This window comes from Temnothorax americanus, unplaced genomic scaffold (assembly GCF_048541705.1).
Source record: "Temnothorax americanus isolate GAGA-0224 unplaced genomic scaffold, ASM4854170v1 Scaffold38, whole genome shotgun sequence".
Lineage (NCBI taxonomy): Eukaryota > Metazoa > Arthropoda > Insecta > Hymenoptera > Formicidae > Temnothorax > Temnothorax americanus.
The window spans coordinates 1,372,802-1,395,920 of record NW_027509526.1 but is presented as its reverse complement, the minus strand read 5'-3'; the positions used below and the strand labels follow the sequence as shown (position 1 = coordinate 1,395,920).

The 23,119-nt window shown below is 42.5% G+C and overlaps 2 protein-coding genes across 2 annotated transcripts; both read right to left on the bottom strand.

Moving 5' to 3' along the window:
• Positions 1-2,707: 2,707 nt before the first annotated feature.
• LOC143902116 (uncharacterized) lies at positions 2,708-4,774 on the bottom strand. Its single transcript, XM_077414820.1, has 3 exons — positions 4,483-4,774; positions 3,844-3,996; positions 2,708-3,462 (listed from the first exon to the last, which is right to left on the bottom strand). Exons 1-3 carry the CDS (start codon positions 4,772-4,774, stop codon positions 2,708-2,710), a joined length of 1,200 nt encoding a protein of 399 aa, XP_077270946.1.
• Positions 4,775-4,873: 99 nt separating this feature from the next.
• LOC143902115 (uncharacterized) lies at positions 4,874-6,445 on the bottom strand. The gene has a single exon (XM_077414819.1). The coding sequence runs from the start codon at positions 6,443-6,445 to the stop codon at positions 4,874-4,876; it is 1,572 nt and encodes a 523-aa protein (XP_077270945.1).
• Between the last annotated feature and the right edge of the window lie 16,674 nt (positions 6,446-23,119).

Here is a 23,119-nt window from a genome sequence, read left to right as displayed (position 1 = left end):
ATCTCCTGCCGTGTCCTCGTGCTGCTCGCTTTCATCTTGATTCTGTACCACACCGATCGCTCTTAATTCGTTAATCCAGTCGTTATCTGGCTCTGCCGCTTGCAATCGGGCTATCAATTCCGCCTTGCTGCCCGATGTCGGCAACTGCCGTTCTTGCAGCAACTCTTTGAGCTGGAGCACTTTACACTGGTATATGGCCATCACGTTTCCGATAACGATACGGAAGCTCGGAACACTGAAGGACACCTCACCGATACAGTTCCGTGCTTGAAATTACCCGGCAGTTTATCACGGCGGTTCACTGCGTCAACACTCGAATACCGATCCTCGATCCCACTTCTGAATTTGTAAGGGGAAGAAGCCACTCGTTAAAATGTATTATATTAGTGAGGATTTATTACTGAATACAGAATCGTGAAAACGAGAGAGACTGGCTCTTTCGGTGGTCGTTGCAGGACTGAGCCTGTTTTCCCGTTGCCGGGACGCGCTGCTTTTTAACAGAATAACGTCGAACATAAAACTAACGCTCTTGTCGCGAAGCGGGCACAAAAATATTTACACGGCCGAAGGACAATCAAGTTGCTATGCCGCATTATACTATAGTTCCTACAAAAGTAAGTAGCCAATCGCTAACGAGGTACATCGGAAAATCACCACCGTTGGCAGCCCTGCCACACCTAACTTTACGTAAAGTGTTCCCCCCGCGTCGCGCTCCCCCTCTCGCCCAGTTTTCGCTTCCCCCCGCATAGCCCCCCTTCCGGTGACCCTTTACACCGTCCCTCGACCCCCTCGCCCACCGCTTACGGCGGTCCCCCCGCTGCAGCGAAGCCCCCCCCCCGATCCCGCTAACCGCAACCCGAGATCACTGGGGCAGGAATGTATATTCTCTAGCTACTCAAAGCCATAGAAAAACGATGGAATCATATCGCTGAGAAAACCAAACTCAGTCTTTCTCAATTCACACACGCGATAGACCTGGTCCTGAGCTCTACCAGTTTCTGCTTTAACGGAGAATTTTACGAACAAATTTTCGGTAGTCCGATGGGATCCCCCCTTTCCCCAATCCTCGCTGACCTTGTTATGGATGATTTTGAGACGCACTGTCTGCAGTCGCTGAGTTTTGTTGTATCATTCTATTGTAGATACGTCGATGATATTTTTGCGGTAGTTCCCAAGTCAAAAATTGATGAGCTTCTCACGACATTTAATAACTATCACACAAGATTAAAGTTCACTTATGAAATGGAAACAGATGGTGCATTAAACTTTCTTGACACCACTGTGATTCAAGAGAAGAATGCATTAATAACAAATTGGTACAGAAAACCGACATTCTCGGGACGCTACATCAATTATTTCTCAAATCACCCTTTCAAGTACAAAGTCAACATTATACGCAATTTAGTGGATAGAGCTACTCTACTCTCCAATGCACGGTTTCATTCAAATAATATTTCAATAGTTAGAAATATACTCTTAAATAACTGTTTCCCGATTGATGTCGTTAATAAGTATACCAATGTCCGACGAGTTGAACTTTTAAAAAAATTTAATAATCCGGGCGGTGCGAGTACAGACAGACAGGTGCGTCGAGATCCTGTCAGCTTGATAACGATACCGTATGTCGAAGGTCTTAGCGCTAATGTTGAACGCACAATGAGGGGGGTCAAGTTTAAGACTCTCTTGACGATTCCGAAAAAGCTGGATTGTATAATTAGGAAAGGGAAAGACAGATTACAACCTTACAAACAGACCGAACTTGTTTACGAGATAGATTGTGTGAATTGTGATTCGTGCTACATCGGACAAACGAAGCGACATTTAGAGACACGCATAAAGGAACATCGGAGCGATGTCAAGAAACATTTTGATAATCATTCAGTCGTTACTAAACATCGTCTCTCTCAAAACCACGATTTTGATTGGCAGAACCCGAAAATTATATATAAGGAGAAGTGTTTGGCGCACCGCCATGTATCATAGTGTGCACGGGGCGGTATGAGGCGCTCCCCGGATTTGCGATTGGTCAACAAAATTTCTCGAAGGACCAGAGGGCCCGTGCCCTCGCGAAAGCGAATAAAGCGAAGCAAGCAAGCGAATATCAAAAATGCGAGGCGACTCACCGTGTCGTTGCCCGGCGCCTCCTGGGTGTCGACGTCGTCCTCCCGTTGGCGAGATCTCTGTCGTGCAAGGCGAAAGCATGCAACAGTCCGGTATAGCAAGCGGGCACGGACAGGCAGGTATAGCAAGCAGGCACAGATAGGCAGGATAGCAAGCAGTCACAGATAGGCAGGATATCAAGCGATTAGGCCTTCGTGGTCTGCGATAGGCGACCGAGCACTCCGAGTTTGCACATGCAAAAACGGTAACGTGTGAGCTTCACGACGTTCGACTGGTGAGTGCCTCTCTTCGGCGTTCTCCGGCTCGCGCACCTGCGAAGTACGGCGCGAGCGAGTACCGATTTCTTCTCATAATTGGGGATGCCACCCGTGGGCGGGCAGCACGAGTCGGGTGAGTCGCGCGGATGTCGACAAGTGTACTAATCGCGATCCACCGACGTTTCGCTAATAGGTGCGATAATTTAACCCGGTATAATTAATCAATGTGAAACGACAACACGAAATCAATCTTATAATTAACTACTATTTACACTATGATACACGGCGGTGCGCCAAACATTACCGCCCACCAAAATACACCGTATTTTCTATGTTTGAGCAAGTCCCTCCGGTGAGCCGTCCATCGGCAGAAGGCACAGCTTCACCAGAGGGCGACTAAGGAGGCCATCCGCCGTCCTCACCGTAGCGACCCGGGCGACCCCGTCACAACCCGGATGCAATTCCTCGACGCGCCCTCGTCTCCACGCCAGAGGAGGAGCGTTTTCGGTTTTTAGAAGGACCAACGTGCCCTTTGATATCGCGTCAGCCGGCTTCAACCACTTTGGTCGTTGCTGGAAGGTGTGTAGATATTCTTCATGCCACTGTTTCCAGAATTGTTGGTGCATGTGCTGCACCAGCTGCCATCGATCGAGTCTGCCTATCGGCACCGGGTCTAGGTCGGGATAGGGAACCGTTACGAGCGGCTCTAATGTGATAAAGTGCCCCGGGGAGAGCACCCCGAGGTCGTAGGGATCCGAGCTGGTGGGGCACAAAGGTCGGGAATTCAGGATGGATTCTACCTGTGCTAGGAGGGTACTGAATTCCTCCACCGTGAGGATCTGCGCTCCCACCACGCGTTTTAAGTGGGTCTTTGTCGCCTTAACCCCCGCTTCCCAGAGGCCACCAAAGTGTGGCGCGGAAGGGGGGTTAAAGGACCACTGGATTTGTTCTCGCCCTGAAGCCGCCTCCATGCAGCTGACGAGCTCGCGCTGAGCCCCCACGAAATTGGTGCCGCAGTCGCTGTAGATCCGCGAGCAGCGACCGCGCCTAGCGATGAAACGCCTCAGAGCCGACAAAAACGAGTCTGTAGATAAGGAAAAAGCAAGTTCCAAATGAACCGCCTTTGTGGTAAAACAAACAAAAATACACACGTATGCCTTGAACGGCGTTGCCCCGCGAGAACGACGATTATATACGAAGAAGAGGCCCGCGTAGTCGACCCCGGCGATTGAGAAGGGTTTGGCCTGACGTACCCGGTCGAGCGGTAGGTCCGCCATGGGCGGTTGCAAAGTACGCGGGTTCGCCCGGAAACATTGGTAACAACGCGACAAACAACGTTTGATGGCCTGATGGGCCCCCAGAATTAAAAAATGCTGCAGTAGTAGGTAATGCAACGCTCGACGCCCCGGATGCAAGTGTAGGCGGTGGGTGCGCTCTACTATCAGTTCCGTGAGCCGGTGCTTACCGGGCAATAACGCGGGATGCTTGGCCTCATGAGATATTGCGGAGTGCGTGAGTCTACCGCCCACCCTGAGGACTCCGCGCGCGTCCACGAAAGGGGCGAGTTGTCGCAGAGGTTTGGAGCAATTCTGATTGCGTTTTAATCTATCGAGATCCTCTGCAAAGCGACAAGATTGAACAACTTTAACGAGGTATAGCAAGGTCGAATGGAATTCGACTTGGTCTACAACAAGAGTTCTGTGAGGTAAATTCGACTTGAGTCGATTAACAAAACGAAGGCAATAAGAGAATATTCTAACGAGTTTATCCAATGCCGAAAAACGATCGAGAAGCGAATCAACAACAGAAGCAGAGTTTACGACATCAGCAGGATCTACAACAACAAAAGCATGAGATTTTTCTTCCTCCGGAAAATCGTCATTTTCCAATATCGTTTCTGGAGTGGGTTCGAATTCGGCGAGCCACGCAGGGCCAGTTCACCAAAGCTGATGATCCACTAATTCTTGAGGAAACAAGCCCCTTGAGCAACAATCGGCGGGGTTAGACTTGGTGTCGACATGCCTCCAGCAAGAGATATCTGTGTTGGACTGGATGCGGGCCACACGATTACGCACAAACGTCTTCCAACGGTGGGGGGCCGAACGTATCCAGGCGAGCGCGACCTCGGAATCAGACCACGCGTACGTGCCGTCGATAGTAATCTTAGGCCGGAGGATGTTCCCGATATACTCCGCTAAGTCCGACAGTAAAACGGCTGCGCAAAGCTCGAGTCTCGGCAAGGTGATGGCCTTAAGCGGGGCCACCTTTGACTTGGTGCTGAGCATTCGAATCAGTACCCCGTCCTCGGCGACGATTCTAATATATACAACGGCTCCGTAGCCTTGTTCGCTCGCGTCACAAAATCCGTGTATCTCCCGTCGGATTACGTTGGCCATGGCGATAGTACGAGGTATGCGAATGGAAGCTAGCGCGGGGAGTTCCGATTTGTATCGCCCCCATCGAGAACATATTTCCGAAGGAGGCCTGTCGTCCCACTATAATTTGAGCACCCAGAGTTGCTGTATCAGTCTTTTAGCTGCAAACGTAAAGGGAGTCAGAAAGCCTAACGGGTCGAAAATACGAGCCAGTTCCGAGAGAATGGTGCGTTTGGTACAATCTCTGTCCAACGGGTGGACCTGAAAGCCGAAGTTGTCCGTTTGAGGATACCAACGAAGTCCGAGAACCTTGAGAAACTGATCTTCCGAGGATTCAAACGATAGCAATGATTGACTGCAAAGCTCTGGATCGAGATCTGCTAAGACTGACGGATGGCTGCTGGCCCATTTCCTGAGCTCGAAACCCGCGGTTTTGAGCAAAGCTTGTAGCTGCCGCTGAAGCTCACGGGCTTCCCCCTCAGACTCGGCGCTCGCCACCACGTCGTCGACATAGACGCTTTCCTCCAAGACCGCCGCGGCCAGAGGGTAGCTCACTTTGCCTTCCGTTGCCAATTTCAACAAGCAGGCGATTGCCAGGAACGGAGAACACGTCAATCCAAAAGTGACAGTCAACATCAAGTAGTCTAATATCGGATCATTCTCCGAGAAACGCCAGACTATTCTCTGGTAGTCACATTGACCGCGCTCGACCAAGATCCGAAGGAACATTTGTTTGACGTCCGCAGTGAGCGCCACGCGGCCTACCCGGAACCTAAACAATATCACGACTATATCCGTCTGTAACTTAGGCCCGGATCGCAATACGTCGTTCAACGAAACGCCGTTCAAATCCTTCGCCGAAGCGTCAAATACGTCCCGCAATTTTGTGGTAGTGCCATCCGATTTAACTACCCCATGATGGGGCAAATAGAACACAGGTCCGTCCACCGGGGACGGCCGTTCAATCGGTTTCATATAACCGTTATTCAAATAATCCTGCATGAATTTGTTATAGCTCAATTTAAACTCTGCATCTAATTTAAAGCGACGCTCAAGTGCGCGAAATCTATTTAGGGCTACTTGACGCGTGCCGACAAAACAAGGTTTATCCCTTTTGAAAGGATACGATACAACAAAACGACCGGACGCGTCCCGACGCGTGGTCTGAGCGAATAATTCCTCGCAACGTTTATCCTCCTGCGAATACGGTGGGAGCGATGGAATCTCGTCTAGTTGCCAAAATCGACTAAGAGATGCGTCCAACGAATCGAGAGTCATAAACGAATGTGTGGATCCCGGCGCCTGCGTCGATACCGAACCGACGAGAACCCAGCCGAAGACGGAATTGAAGGCGTCTGGTTCGCCCTTCTTTCCCACGCGACGGCCATCCCGAAGTAACGACGCGAAGATTTCTGCGCCGATCAGGATGTCGATGGGACCGGGTCGGTGATACCGCGGATCAGCTAACCGCAATCCGTTCAAATGTTTCCACGCTCTTTGCTCGACCTGACTGCTAGGTAACGGGGCAGAGATGCGCGGAAGAATCGTAGCCTCTACTGGGGTGCGCGTGCTTTCCCTGCCCTGTGCTTGTATTACGAGTGAGGTGCGGCCTCGAGTTGCAGCCGCCTTTGTATCATTTACCGCGAGAACTACCGTATGGCACTTGGTTCGTCCAAAACCACCCCTCTGCATGCAACTTTCTGAGATAAAGTTTAGCTGGCTCGCGCTATCTAACAGAATACGAACGGGGAAGGGATTTCCGTGTGCGTCGAGCGCTTAAGCTTGTACCGTCGACAACAATACGATCGGGTTCGACCGCGCGACACTAGCCATGCTAACGAGGGGTTCGCTTCCCTGCGATGACGTTGTCCCCGATTCGGAGGGTGGTTCGGCGTCTGTGGGTGCATTCGCCGAGCCCGAGTTCTGCTCAAAATGCAGGAGCGTGTGATGTTTGGCCTTACACGACCGACACGTCCACGACGATGGACAGTCATTAACGCTGTGGCCCGCGCGGAGGCAGTTATAGCACAAGTTCGAAGTTTTAGCCGTTGAATGCCTTTCCCGAGGGGATAATTTCAAGAATCGAGAACATTTTGCAACGAGGTGTTGTTCTTTACATACCGGACACTCGGCGGTTCGAGTTGCGAGCGACGAAGCCGACGCGGAATTCTTTGACGAAGTCGACTGAGACTTTTGCGACGTATTTTGTGAGCCCGATACTGACGCGAGAACCCGGCAGTGATCAGAGAGAAACTTTGTGAGTTGCGTGAATTTCGGTATTTCCTCCGCTCGGTGTTCAGATTCGAACTTCTCGCGGAGCGAACGAGGGAGCTTCTCCAGCAAGAATTTGAGAAGGAGATAATCCCAAGCGTCTGTAGGAAATCCTAATAGATTCAATGCTCGCGTGTTCTCGGTGAAGGTGCTCAACAGCGTGCGCAGGGGGACGGCCGACTCCGACTTCAACGGCTGAGCTTTCAGCATCAAGTCCACGTGATAATCCGCCAAGTCTCGTTTGTTTTGATATCGCGAAATCAAGGCGTCATAAGCTATCGCGTAGTTATCGGCGGAGAGAGGGATGTTCTTGACGACGTTCAGCGCTTCTCCTTTCAAGCAGGATATCAGATATTGATACTTCTCTATGGTAGGGACGTTCCGGTTCTCGTGAATAGAGATGTTGTATAACGCGATGAACGAGGGCCAAAGCGTGAGATCTCCCGAAAATTGTGGAAGTGAGATCTTGGGCAATTTGACCGATGACGTCTGGGCCGGGGCCTGCGGGGCCGGAGCGGCTACTTGGTCGGCGCCCACAAATTTCTCGTAACGCCCGATTACCGCGAAGCGCATCTCGTCAAAGTCCCGGCGAATCGAATCCTCCGTTTTGAACTCTTCATCTGAGGCGTTTTGTATTATCTTGAGGTGGGCTGCCTCAAAGTCTTCGACCAATTTGGTCACGATGGGATGTCGCACGAGAAAGTTCGGTCTCTGACTTACATTGTCCGCGGCGAGCATCGACAGCTCATGAATCTCCCGCATACGTTTCACGCATAACTCGCGTTTGGTTACATTCCCTCGACTCATGATGCCCGGAATACAATCACTAGGTCAACCAAGATGACGATAGCAGCTCACTTCGATGTGAGAATATCAACAATGCCGGGAGCTAACGGTCTTCAAGTTCCGAAATGTTTGCAAAACAATACAACTATCTCCTTGTTATGATGACGAGTCGGCTCGGCTCGAATTTCTGTTCGAAGGCACGACGGATATTTTCGAAAGGCTATAATAACGATTCGTACAATTTCAAAACGACGGTAGGTTGATGCAAAATAATAGGGTGCGAGCACTGGCGGTAGAGGGGGATCAAGTAGGATGATTAACGAGGAAGATGGTTGCAAAGGATACAAAATAATATAATAGTTAGACCAATAATAAATCAACAATCAGTAATCAATAATCATCAAAATCAAAATTATCAATTAAATTGGCACAGGTACCCGGTTACGACGAAGAAATTGCAGTCAGGTACTTATCTGATCGAGCCTCGGTAATACGCGTTGCGCGCGGTCTTACTACATAAGCGGAATATACGACATGATCACACGACATGAGCGGTATACCACATGAGCAATCCACGCCACAAGCATTAATTTATTTGGCTCAATTACAATCACAATCTCCAATGACTAATTGAAATATCATATGAGTGCTGCAATATATTCTATACCGGGGACCAGTGCCGACGATAACGGTATATTCGATCGGTGGCAAGTATGTTTGCGAAAATTCCAACGATCGGAATAATAGTTTCAGTATGTATTTTCAATATGTATTTTGAGTCTGGCCGAAACACACCCAGCAACAACGAAAATAATGTAGCGCGTTATTATGGAACGCGAGCTTATGTAGAAAAAATGTGTATATACGCTGCCGGCCCGTGACCGAGCGTCAAGGCCGTCGACGGCGCGGCGAAAACGTATGGCTTAACCGAGAATATTCCAATGTTGAATATTTCGGTTAACGACAATATTCAATAACGAATGACAAAAGCAATTAACCACAAAGCGATCAAACGACAAGTTTCCCGCGCGTATTCTCGTCGCGAAGCAATGTTGCGGCCGAGAGATATCGCGGCGGGTGTAGAATACGCGACTGATTAATTGTAATGCAATCGCGATCAAAACTACTAAGAAATGCTATCCACGAGCGAGAGGTCGGCGTTATTGCTTTAGAGCGCGGATCCGGCTCGAAGGACCAATGCACGGGGGGGTATGAGGCGCTCCCCGGATTTGCGATTGGTCAACAAAATTTCTCGAAGGACCAGAGGGCCCGTGCTTTCGCGAAAGCGAATAAAGCGAAGCAAGCAAGCGAATATCAAAAATGCGAGGCGACTCACCGTGTCGTTGCCCGGCGCCTCCTGGGTGTCGACGTCGTCCTCCCGTTGGCGAGATCTCTGGCGTGCAAGGCGAAAGCATGCAACAGTCCGGTATAGCAAGCGGGCACGGACAGGCAGGTATAGCAAGCAGGCACAGATAGGCAGGATAGCAAGCAGTCACAGATAGGCAGGATATCAAGCGATTAGGCCTTCGTGGTCTGCGATAGGCGACCGAGCACTCCGAGTTTGCACATGCAAAAACGGTAACGTGTGAACGGCTGAAAGCTCAGCCGTTGAAGTCGGAGTCGGCCGTCCCCCTGCGCACGCTGTTGAGCACCTTCACCGAGAACACGCGAGCATTGAATCTATTAGGATTTCCTACAGACGCTTGGGATTATCTCCTTCTCAAATTCTTGCTGGAGAAGCTCCCTCGTTCGCTCCGCGAGAAGTTCGAATCTGAACACCGGGCGGAGGAAATACCAAAATTCACGCAACTCACAAAGTTCCTCTCTGATCACTGCCGAGTTCTCGCGTCGGTATCGGGCTCACAAAATACGTCACAAAAGTCTCAGTCGACTTCGTCAGAGAATTCCGCGTCGGCTTCGTCGCTCGCAACTCGAACCGCCGAGTGTCCGGTATGTAAAGAACAACACCTCGTTGCAGAATGTTCTCGGTTCTTAAAGTTAGCACCCAGAGAGAGGCATTCGAAGGCTAAAACTTCGAACTTGTACTACAACTGCCTCCGCGCGGGCCACAGCGTTAACGACTGTCCATCGTCGTGGACATGTCGGTCGTGTAAGGCCCAAACATCACACGCTCCTGCATTTTGAGCAGAACTCGGGCTCGGCGAATGCACCCACAGACGCCGAGCCACCCTCCGAATCAGGGGCAACGTCATAGCAGGAAAGCGAACCCCTCGTTAGCATGGCTAGTGTCGCGCGGTCGAACCCGATCGTATTGTCGTCGACATGGCGGCACCGGCGAATACAGGCGAAAACTAATCGCATTACATCGAGACATAATCGCGCGCCCTTCGTCACGCGTGATGTCTCTCGTCCGCTCGTCACGTGGGCAAGTTCACGACGACAATATTCGTGTACCTATAATTTGTTGGACGAGGTCGAGCCTTACACCCTCACCCCGTGCGCCTCATACCCCCCCCCGTCCAAGAAGCATTTCAGAAAAAGAGAGATTTCTGAGATGTTTTTCATAAAAAAGAGTAAGCACACTGTCAACCTTCAGAAGGATACCGAGAATTTGCCTGCGATATATGATCGAATTATTGAGGCTGTATAACATGTAATTGAGTTCGGTCTGTGTATGTAGTATTTCGGAACACGTTAATTAGTTTATGATTTGGTTATTTTCGGAACACATCTTATGTATTTAGTTATTGTGTATTATATGTCATTGTGACTTTGAATATGGCACGGTACGGAGCTAGTGGAGAAAATGAGCCGCCTTATTTTCCTAAAACTTACATTGCGACACTCGGATGCTTTTATTTTATTTTTTTGACGCACATTACATTTAAGTTTTTACGATTTACCACTGATATGGCTTCCACCTTTATATCGACATATTTATATGTACATATTCGTTCTAGCGTGGCGTTCGCACAATGTGGCTTGGACGCAGCATTTGGCGACGCATGATATTGTTGCGTAAGCTATGTATTTCTCACTTGAAAAGGACCTAATTAAGGTCGAAACGTAGTGAGTCAATATATAAATTGATACTGGCCAAATGGGTCGCTTAATTTCGCACTTATTTTTAACTACGCACTGGCGGATCTAACAATTATCCAATTTTTTATTTAATATTCTTATAGCTGACATCGAGAGCTTTTTAAAACACTATCAAGAAACTTTTTTCGGTTGAATACTTTTCGAGATATGAGTTGACAAAGTTCAAGTACCGCCGGCATTAGCATTAGCCAAATTGTGCCGCGTGGAGGTTGCACGGTCGGATTTACATCTCATTGTGTATATGTGTGTGTGTGTGTGTGTGTGTGTGTGCGCGTGCGTGCGTGCGTGCGTGCGTGTGTGCGTGTGTGTGTTATATCAACATATCAACGGTTATTAAACTACAAAAGCTTGAAAGAGAAAAAGCCCCTGACCGTGTGGAGTTCAGCTGCTTATCGCCAGAAATGCCGAGCGACGTTTGCTAGCGTATCCCTATCAACAGTGTGTTGCCGGCGCTGGCTAGCGTATCCCTGTCAACAGCGTGTTGCCGGCGCTTACTAGCGTGAGTTTATGGGATTTCTTAAAAGATCATGTTTATAAAGCAAAACCTGCGAGCGTTGAAGAATTGAGAAACAGAGAATAACTGATGAAATGAGTTCAATAACCATTGATATGTTGATATAACACGCGCGCGCGCGCGCGCGCGCGCGCACACACACACACACACACACACACACACACACACACACACACACACACACACACACACACAACGGGGTGTAAATCTGACTGAGGCTGCAACCTCCACGTGGTACACCTTGGCTAATGCTAATGCCGACGGTACTTAAACTTTGTCAACATATCTCAAAAAGTACTCAACCAAAAGAAGTTTATTGACAATGTTTTGAAAAGCTCTCGACGTCAGAGCTATAAGAATAATATTAAATAAAAAGTAGAAGTTTCCATTAAAAATTTTAAAGTTGATCTTGAAAGCTCCTCCATACACGCTTAAGGTCAAATAAGTACCACCGTTTGATGCATTTGTTGAAGCCCTATATACAACTTATGTATAAAACATTTTTTCTTAATTAAAATGTCTTGTTTTCGAGATATTTCACCGATTCCACACTTTTTCCTCATCCTGTATAAGCAGACTCTCTGCGAGGCGAAAAGCAGATAAATCCAGTATCATAACTGAAGGGATCTCTTTCTATAAGGACCTCCTGGCAGTAGCCGCCCCGAACACCGAACACCGAGCCCAGCGGCCTCCGACTCCTGGCGCTATAGTTGCCCCGTTCCCGGCGTTCTTCAAAACGATAAAAACCGATTGAAATAAATGAATCGGTATGAATCTGATTCCTTAATTCACGGATTTGTAACGATTAAAATGGATTGACTAAAACCGATTCAAACGATTCATTAACCATATTAAAAACAATAGAAACTGATGTGCAGTTGATAAGACATTTACGATAGGATCCCAAGTATTTTGTACTGTGAGTTTCTGAGGGAGTGTCGTAAATAAACGATTCACTATATAACCATATATTAAAAACGATAGAAACTTATGTGCAGCTGATAAGACATTTACAATAGAATCCCAAGTATTTTGTAACGTGAATTTCTGATAGAGTATCGTAAATAAACGATTCACTAACCGTATTAAAAACGATAAGAAATTTTTTATTGTTTTCTATCGTTGGTGGTTATCAGGGATAAGATCCGACTAATGAATACTGGCCTATTAAGAAAGAAAACATCTACCGTGGGAAAAGGAACACTAGCATAACAAACATGGCTGCCACGTCGACATGCAGTATTGACATTAGCTGTATATGGATAATGATGTGAAAAAATTATTATTTTGTTAATTTTACATGAGAAATGTTGACATTTGCGTGAATATATCTATGCATCACTATCAAGAAACATGATCATGTTTTTTGACGATATAGTGATGCATAAACATGTTTACACAAATTGTCCAAATGAAGTGTCAACATTTCTCATGTAAAATTAGCAAAATAATAATTGTTTACATCATTACCCATATAAAGCTAATGCTAAGACCGATATTTTATGTGTGTACGACAAATTTTTTAAGCATGTTAATTGGCTGCAAGATAGAGAATTTCTAGAAACTCAAGAACTTCTCTATCTTAGTCACTTAAAGTCACTAGATTTATAAAGTACCGCAATCCACATTGACTACGTTTAAGGTGCAATTTCAAGGACGCTAGAAACCAGCGGCGACGTCAAAAAAATGTAGTGGGGGAAAAAGTTCAGACCGTCTCAGCTTTTTCAGCGTGCCGCGAAATTCAATAATCAACGATGAATGCCAATCGCAAGCGACGATTTCACGACGCGCACGTTTTGCTGCTTACTTCTTCCTCCATTAGACGAGCGGCAATTTGTCACGTGACTATATTTGCCGCTGGTTTCTAGCGTCCATGAAATTGCAACTTTATTTACTAAAATGAGCGTCGAACGTCAAAGCTAAACACAGTTTAGTTTTTTCCATTCGACGCGGGAATTCAAAAATCTATCACGTGACCAGATTTCCATGAAATTGCACCTTGACCAATGAAATACGGACACATATTATAATGGCTTCTGCACACAGGACGCGGAAACGTTTGCCGCGCGGCAAAAAGTGACGCGATAGTCAATAAACTTTTGGTTCTTACGGAAAAACAACACGTTGATTGGCTACCGCGTTGCTCCTTGCCGCGCGACAAGCGTTTCCGGGTCCTGTGTGCATAAAGGTGCCTTTTCATGCTGACGCTCGACGCTCATTTTCAGCGGCAAGAAGATCGCATGACCACACGTGACGTCGGCGTCAATTGAAATTCATGAAAAGGAAAACAGCGTCAAAATTTCGGCGTCTTCGCGCTGCTTTGGCTTTGACGCTAAAGCTGAAAAAATCCAGCTTTCTTTGCTTGACGCTAGCGTCAGCGCGAAATCACGTGATTTTGCGATACGCTGAAACGAGCGTCCCATGAATTTGCACCTTAAGCCATAACTCCGTAGACGTTCAAACGAGCATGGATGCTGGCTGTTTGATGCTATTGCCCCCTTCACAGATAGAGCGTCAAACGTAGTCACGTGACCAGATTTGACGCTCGAATCCAACGTCATCATGAAATTGTACCCGTATATATATACGCTTTTTATGTGATGGAGCCAAAATGGCGGATGATTATGAAACTTTATAAATCTAGTGACTTTACACAAAGCGCTGCGCGAGCGCGCTCCTGGTGGCAAAATCTAAACTAGTGTAAAGTAGACACAATGGCCGCGTTCAGCAGACACAACTGTTGAATTCGTCTTATCAACACTCTGCGCTGATTGGTTGGTTCTAAAAGTAAGAGCCAATCACGTTCGACTGCTACTGAGCGGCTTGATCTGCTGAACGCGCCCATTGGCTGCGTTTTGCCGAACCTCTGCTAACGTTAGTGCAAAGTAGCAATTGAATATGATTGGTTCTTACCTTTGGATCCAACCAATCACACTTAATTGCTACGCTTTGCTAAATTAGCAAAGGTTCGGCAAAACGCAGCCATTGGTCGCGTTCAGCAGATATAACTGTTGAATTCGTTTTATCAACACTGCGTTGATTGGTTAGTTCTAAAAGTAAGAGCTAATCACGTTCGACTGCTAATGAGCTGCTTGGTCTGCTGAACACGCCTATTGGAGCCGATTGGAGAGACGTATGTACATTGAGGAGCAAAAATGGGTTCTTTTTTAATATAGATAAGTGTAAATAAGCGCATCATTTTTAGACACGTAATTGGCTGAAAGGTAGCTCATCTACATTGAAAAAGGAACTCATTTTTGGTCCTCATTGTACTTAAGACTCAGTATCGGTCTACAATAGGTGTTTTAATCTCTAAGCCTTAAGAAATTGTTCAATTACAGTTAAATTTGAGAAGAATAATTGACTTTGATTGGTCAATTTCTTCGGGCTTGAGGCTTAAAACACCTATTGTAGACTGGGACTTATGGAAGTTAAGTCTCTCCAATCAGCTCCAGTGTATCAACTTTAAGCTAGTTCAAATTTTGCCACCAGGAGCGCTCGCGCATGCTTTGCATCATCAATAGAATGTTTAAACCATCGAATTATATAGATAGACCGGCCCATGAAGAATAGAGAGAAGGAAACCAAACTGCAGCAGAATTCGTTTTTTAAGTGTCGGAGTCACATTGTGTCTACTCCATTTCATTATAGCGAGACTAAAAGGCGTATTGACGTATACAAAAACATATAACCTTTCGCACATACGCACACATGCGGTTGGCACCAAAATGGCGGACGACGTGTATATACTGATTTTTATAGAGTTTTATTAGTGTAGACTTCTATCCCTACCAAGCAATCAGAAGAAAGAAAAATAACTACAATTGAGGCTATGTCTGCCGTCATGTTCCCACGCTGCCTCTTACGGCAGAAGCCGGTTTATATCTATATAAGTCTATGGTTCAAACTCCCAATACCAGACATTATTAAGGCCGGTATTCATAGTCGGATCTTATTTCCAGACCGTCTTAAGTAATGTCTTAAAACGCGAATGCGGTTCTGTGATTAGTTAATAACATCTTAGGATTGTACTTAAGACGCTGGTCTTAAATATAAAAACCGACTAATTCTTATTTTAAGACCGTCTTAAGTAATGTCTTAAGATGCTAATACGGCTCTGTGATTGGTTCATAACATCTTCAGATCGTACTTAAGATGGGATTAAATATAAAATTCAACTATGAATACCAACCTATGAAAACCGGCCTAAAACGTCTTAAAGACGTTATATCATAAGACGTCTTGAACATGTCTTTATGATGTCTTTATGACGTCATTTGTCCAGATTTGCATTGAGACATGCATGTTGTCTAGAATACCACATTATCTAAAAATCAAAAGTTATAATATTATATATATTATAATATTATAATATTATAATATTATAATATTATAATAAAAAAAGGAGTCAGCATATATAAAATCTGTTTTAAGTCATCTAAAATCAAGATTTCAATCGTGATGAAAAGTCATTAGTTTGGTCAATATGACATCACAGTGACATTATTTTAACTTTTCCATTCTCCTTAAGACTTGGGATGAACATGTGTGCAATGTGTATGTGCGCAATAACGTTATGTGTGCAATGTGCTAATATGATTTTCTTATTTTATGTGCGCAATAATATTATGTGTGCAATGTGTATGTGCGCAATAAAGTCATGTGTGTAATGTGTATGTGCTCAATAATATCATGTGTGTAAAGGGTATGTATGGAATAACGTTATGTGTGCAATGTGCTAATATGATTTTCTTATTTTATATGCGCAATGATATTATGTGTGCAATGTGTATGTGCGCAATAATGTCATGTGTGCAAAGTGTATGTGTACAATACGTCATGTGTGCAATGTGTTAATATAATTTTTTATTTTATGTATGCAATATAGCCATGTGTGCAATGTGTATGTGCGCAATACGTCATGTGTGCAATGTGTTAAAATGATTTTTTATTTTATGTGTGCAATATAGCCATGTGTGCAATGTGTATGTGCGCAATAATGTCATGTGTGCAAAGTGTATGTGCGCAATAATGTCATGTGTGCAAAGTGTACGTGTGCAATACGTCATGTGTGCAATGTGTTAATATGATTTTCTATTTTATGTGTGCAATATAGCCATGTGTGCAATGTGTATGTGCGCAATAATGTCATGTGTGCAAAATGTATGTGTGCAATAATATTATGTGTGCAAAGTGTTGTTGTGCAATACGTCATGTGTGCAATGTGTTAATATGATTTTTTATTTTACGTGTGCAATATAGCCATGTGTGCAATGTGTATGTGCGCAATAATGTCATGTGTGCAAAATGTATGTGCGCAATAATGTTATGTGTGCAAAGTGTACGTGTGCAATATGTTATGTGTGCAATGTGTATGTGCGCAATAATGTTATGTGTGCAAAGAGTATGTGCGCAATAATGTCATGTGTGCAAAGTGTTAAGATGATTGTTTTATTTCATGTGTGCAATATAACCATGTGTGCAATGTGTACGCGCGCAATTAAGTCATGTGTGCAATGTATGTGTGCTCAATAATGTCATGTGTGCAATCTGCTTGTGTGCAATAAAGTCATGTGTGCAATGTGTTTGGCCATGTGTGCAAACGTACGTTCATATTTTTAACTGTAACATGTGTGCAATAATGCTTGTAGGCAATCGCTCTGTAGGCAATCGGGAATGTCGGCAAACGAAGCTGTAGGCAAAATGTTGTGGGCAAACGAAGCTGTTGGCAATCGGGATTGTAGGCAAACGGAACCCCCCACAAAAAATTTTAAATTTTTTGAGTTAATTAATGAAATAGTATTTCACGGTATTAAAAAATCATCATACAGTCTTCGTGCAATAATTTTAAAAGAAATATTTGAAAACAAAATATTACCAAATAATTGTATTTTTATTGGTTGTGAAGTAACAATTGGATTTTTTTGTAGAAATTTGTTTCAGAATTATCTATCATTTAAGGAAATATCCAAATGTGAAAAAGGTTGTCCTCAGGGAGTAAAAACATTACCACTGGTGTTGGTTAAACTGGAAACATTATTAGAAAATAATATCAATCAAATCGAAGAGGATATTACAATTCAATGATTTCGTTTATGTATTCAACCGAATTGTAACGGATTGGAAAGCACTACAATATCCGAAACAGGTATGTATTCATGTTTATTATGTAAAATTATTAGAATAAAATACAGGATGAGACATTTAAAACAGGCTATCTGAATAACTTGCTTGCTTTTGGTGAAACAGAAATAAATGCATCAGACTAATTTTACTTGGTTTCAAGAGAGACATAATCTGAGGTCAATAGTTTCCTTGTGAGTGGAGATGTGGAGGAGATGCAAAGGTCAACTTCGTTTTTTTAATGGAATTGTATGATTTTTTTACATAATATGATTTTTCTAATTATTCTGCATATAAAAGTACTAAGGTAAAGTTATAAGAAAATGAATAGTTTACAAGATGCTTTAAATTTTATTCTGACACATTTTGATGTAAAATATAAAATATCTCATAAATTACTTATTTTTTCGGTAACTGTACCTCAACACTTTTATGTTCAGATTAATAAGATAAATCAATTAGTGTAAAGAAAATACATTGTTGGTTTGCAAAAAATATATGTTGCATATTACAAATTGCATAATTTTTTTTACAAAGCAACAATATATTTTCTTTACACCAATTGATTCATCTTATTATTCCGAACATAAAAGTGTTAAGGTACAGTTACCAAAAAATAAATAATTTATGAGATATTTTATATTTTACATCAAAATTTGTTAGAATAAAATTTAAAATGTCTCGTAAACTATTAATTTTTTAATAATTCTACCTTAATACTTTTATATGCAGAAGAACTAGAAGAATCATATTATGTAAAAAAATTATACAATTTTATTAAAAAAACGAAGTTGATCTTTGCATATTCTCCACAACTCTACCTACAAAAAACTATTTACCTCAGATTATGTCCCTCTTGATACCAAGCAAAATTAGTCTGATACATTTATTTCTGTTTCACCAAAAGCAAGCAAGTTATTCAGGTAACCTGTTTTAGATGCCTCACTCTGTATAAAATACAATTTTTTAAATTATTTAATGATATCTGAGAAACATTTTTTATTACATTTGGAATTTATTATTACTTAACAAAAATGTTTTTTAAATAAATACATCTACACGATGTAAAGATTCAGTTTGCACCCTAACTCTTTCTTCAAATTAAGTTTAAAATAAAAGTGGTCTTTTAAATTAATGAAATTTAATAAAAAATAAAATTACTGCTTTAAATTTCGATTATTAATTTAAGTTCTTTAATGTGAAAACAACACAATACAGAGTATAATTAAAAAATATAATAAAATTAAATAATAGAAAAGAACAGATACAAATTTAAACTTAAAATTGATATTATTAAATTTATTTCTTTAATTTTCAGGACAATTTATCTTAATGGAGACATATTCTACTTCTGGTGCGGGAGAACAGTATGCTGTACAACTGATGCTGCGTTCCCACTATACGCGTCGCGCGTCGCGCGTCGCGTCACGACGCCGCGTCATGAATTATCCAATCAAAACGTTTTATTTTATGACGTCATTTCCGACGCAAGATCTTGTCGGAAATGACGTCGTAAAATGAAACGTTTTGATTGGATAACTCTTGACGCGGCGTCGTGACGCGACGCGCGACGCGTATAGTGGGAACGCAGCATGACAGATATACCAAAGAAAGTTAAATTTTCTTTCATGACGGATAAATATAGTCTCGCTGGAATGGTCAATTTTAAAGCACCTGCAAAGCAAACCACACATTCAACGGATCAAGATATTGGACACTACACCGCTATTAGTTATCGACATAATAAATGGATACAGTATGACGACTGTAAAGATGCAGAAAAAGTTTTAAATGAGTATTATGTTGCTAGTCCATATGTTATTTTGTATACTGCATAGTAATTTTATAGAAAAGTACATTAATATGTTTAATAATTTCTGTGGAACTTTTGATATAATTTTTTAGAAGTAATATATAACATGAAAATTTTACAAATTGCTTGTTAACAATATTATATATATACAGGGTGCCCCAGAATTCTTAGTACTTTTCTCATATTTAGATAGAGCGAGCCAAACTGAGTCGAAAAGTCATGTACCATTTTGCAATTTTCGCAATAGTTGACGTGTTATTAATTGTTCGGGCGTCGCTTTCCGACGGTCGCCCTGAATCTGGATTCCGCTCAGAGTTGAGCAAGAAGCGTGTGTAACGCGAGTCGTAAATTCGCGGGAGGAATGAGGATTAAAGCACTCGGAACACAGATTGCACAAAGAAATATATAGTCTTTATTTCAAGAACGGAAAAGACGCGAGGGAGAACAACGGATCGTGCGCCGCGGATTCGGAAATCTTCTGAGTCGTTCGTACTTTTCTGCCAGGTATCGCGAACGGAAATCTTGTCTCAGCTTCTCGCATCGAAGCCTCTCGCGGAGCGGATATCTTGTACGCGTCGAACGAAAATCTTGAGCGCGCGGCAGAAGAACGATCGCGAGCGGAGCACGACCGGAAGTATTCGGACCCCTTGCTAAGTAGCACACTTAATGAAAAAATATAAGTAACTTTGATCCGCACTTTAAGACGAAACGAGCGAGTAGCGATTCAAGCAGCGATTTAAGAGGGAAAGAGCCGTGCTGTCTTTAGACGAGGATTGATTCGCGACGACTTTCGGCTATGAGTTCTGGCCCACGACTTGAGGCTAGGAATCCTCAGCAACGACTGAATGCCCGGCGAGCGAGTTCGCCGTTTACTCAAGAGGGTGGTTTTTCAGGAACGAGCGATGAGAGCTGAATCGCTATTCGTCCGTATGGTCACATCACGCGTCACAACAGATGTTTCCGTGCTTCGACAAATAAGGGAGCACTCTCGTAACGCGTGATCGCGATCGATGGGCTTCGAGGGCGCGAGGATCGCGGGGTACGTATGTTTTGATCAAGTTCGACAGAGCTCGAACCACAAACATCGGTATTTCTCGATGTTAAATATAATAATGTTTTCGAGCCGATGTTTCGCGTAGGACAGTTCGACGGATCTCGAACATTAGTAATTAAAAATCGACGTATTAGCCCGCCCTCTGCCAAATCCAAGCGCGCGGCGAGATGCGGCCGCCCCGCGGTCGGCGCGCGAGCAATTGTTTACTACAAGCGGCGATGATTACGCACGAGCGGCGCGTAACGCCGGGCCCCTGTCCAAAGCGATGATAGTTTCTCGCCTTTTTTAAATAGAAATAAAATTTTCTAACAACAGAAAATTTTTTTGTGTGTACGTATGTACATATGTGTGCACATGCATACACAGGAAAACATCAATTCTACTGCTTAAAAAAGCGATTACTCAATTTACCTTTTTTTTTTTAGTAAGTAACGGTTGTCTTTAAGCAAGAATATTTTCTTGATAATAGTCTTAAAATGTACAAATTTTAGAAAGAGTTTTTATTATGTATTCGAAAGAAGAATTTATATTTTTTCAAAGAACATAATAAAATTTTATCAAAGAAAAGTCAAAATAATAAATAAAATAATATGAGGATCCTCAAGATTAAAATAGGAGAAGGCTATGAGGGTCAGACGCAGATCACAGTGCGTAATATCAGAAATAAGTGATTTATTCGTCGTTTTGATACATTACATCGATCCGTATGTTTCGGCTCAGTTTTGAGCCATCTTCAGCGATAGTTACAGAAATTAAGTTACACGTTCTCCGTACCGTATGGTGAGTTTACTGATTCAAAGTATCAGAAACATAGACCAATTGATCCATATCTGTAAATTTGTTCAATTAATGTTGAGATATTAAAAAGATCCCTTAGGAAACTCACCATTCGGTCTGAAAAACGTGGAATACAGAGCCATGTATAGATAATGAATACTCTCTGCGAGAAGACTTGACGATCTTTATCGACACGACACATGCACAGCAATGATATGAAAGGTCCTGCAAGAAGAGGCGTGTCGTAGGTCAACACACCGGCGAGGATTATAACAAAGCACGAATTGACACCGTCTCAAAATGACACGGATTTTTTGCATCATGCATATGTCACGATTTTGAGCAAATTGTAATCCATGCTCATGAACTTTGGTCGTTGGCAAATCGGGGTTTTACTATTGGTACATGCAATATTGTGACGGTGTCAAATCGTGTTTTGTTATAATCTTCGCCGGTGTGTTGACCTACGACATGCCTCTTCTTGCAAGACCTTTCATATTATTGTGTGTCGTGTCGACAAGATCGTCAAGTCTTCTCGCAGAGAGTAGATATTCATTATGTACGCATGGCTCTGTATTCCATGTTTTTCAGACCGAATGGTGAGTTTCCTAAGGGATCTTTTCAATATCTCAACATTAATTAAACAAATTTACAGATATGGATCAATTGGTCTATTTTTTTAACTTTGAATCAGTTAACTCACCATACGGTACGAAGAACGTGTAACTTAACTTCTGTAACTACTGCTGAAGATGGCTCAAAGCTGAGCCGAAACATACGGATCGATGTAATGTATCAAAACGACGAATAAATCAGTTATTTCTGATATTACGCACTGTGATCTGCGTCTGACCCTCATAGCCTTGACTTCTATCAAAACAATTAGCAAATTAAATTTTTGTTTTAATTTTGTATTCTTAACTAAAGAACTGAATAATTAGAATGTAGAATATTTTTTATTTTAAGTAATATTATCAAGAAAACATTTTTTGTAAAGATCATCGTTACTTAAAAGAAGAGAAAACTGAGTAATTGGTTTTCTTAGCACTAGAATAATATTTTTTTACGTGTGCGTATACAGCACGCCATTTTACTATTTAATATCATCATAAAAATTCTATCAAATTAAATCGATATTTAAAGAAAAGAAATTATTATTATGTCTAGACATACTTATAATTTATCGAATTATTATTAAGCTATAATTGAAAATGCAGAATTACATTTATGTCTAGACAAAATATTAATTCTGAATTTATTTTACGTTATGACATAAAAAATTTTCGAGAATTAAAAGTATGTACATAATTGTAATTCCCGAATTTTACTTATGTACGCAATTTTAATACTTGAATTTCTATTATGTACACACAATCGTAATTCTGGAATTACTTTTTTTCTTTTGGTTAGTAACGGGGTTCTTTAAGAAAGAATATTTTTTTGATAATAATCTTAAAATGTATTCATCACAAATTTTAGAAAAAGTCTTTATCATGTACTAGAAAAAAGAATTTATATTCCTTCAAAAAACATTATACCATTTTATCAAAGAAAAGTCAAAATAATAAGCGAATCAAATTTTTGTTTTAATTTTATATTTTTAATTAAAAATAGTTAAACAATTAGAATTTAGAATATTATTTGTTTTAAGTAAAGAGAGTAATGAATGTATTTTAAAATTATTATAAAAATGAAATATTTTTTGCAAAGATGACCGTTAAAAGAAGGGAAATGGAGTAATTGGTTTTCTTAGCACTGGAATGATATTTTTTGCGTGTGAATTGTGCATGAATAGCAATCGCGATATAAGATCGCAAGCCAAAAAATAATTTTTTTTTCTGTGGCAAGAAAATGATAGAGCGCTATCATTTCCACACCACCTTGCGGTAGATAGCATAGCGCATTTTTTTTTAAGTGGTGTCTCCAGTAGGTTTAATCTACTTTGCATTAAAATATTTTCATATT

Excerpts from the sequence above, each read along its gene's own strand:
- LOC143902116 (XM_077414820.1), bottom strand. The coding sequence starts at position 4,774 with ATGGCCAACGTAATCCGACGGGAGATACACGGATTTTGTGACGCGAGC. Across the intron at positions 3,997-4,482 it reads GGTCGCGCTCGCCTGGATAC|AGGATCTCGATAGATTAAAA; the intron begins GTTCGGCCCCCC and ends GTCGCTTTGCAG. Across the intron at positions 3,463-3,843 it reads GCATCCCGCGTTATTGCCCG|ACTCGTTTTTGTCGGCTCTG; the intron begins GTAAGCACCGGC and ends CCTTATCTACAG.
- LOC143902115 (XM_077414819.1), bottom strand. The coding sequence starts at position 6,445 with ATGCAGAGGGGTGGTTTTGGACGAACCAAGTGCCATACGGTAGTTCTC.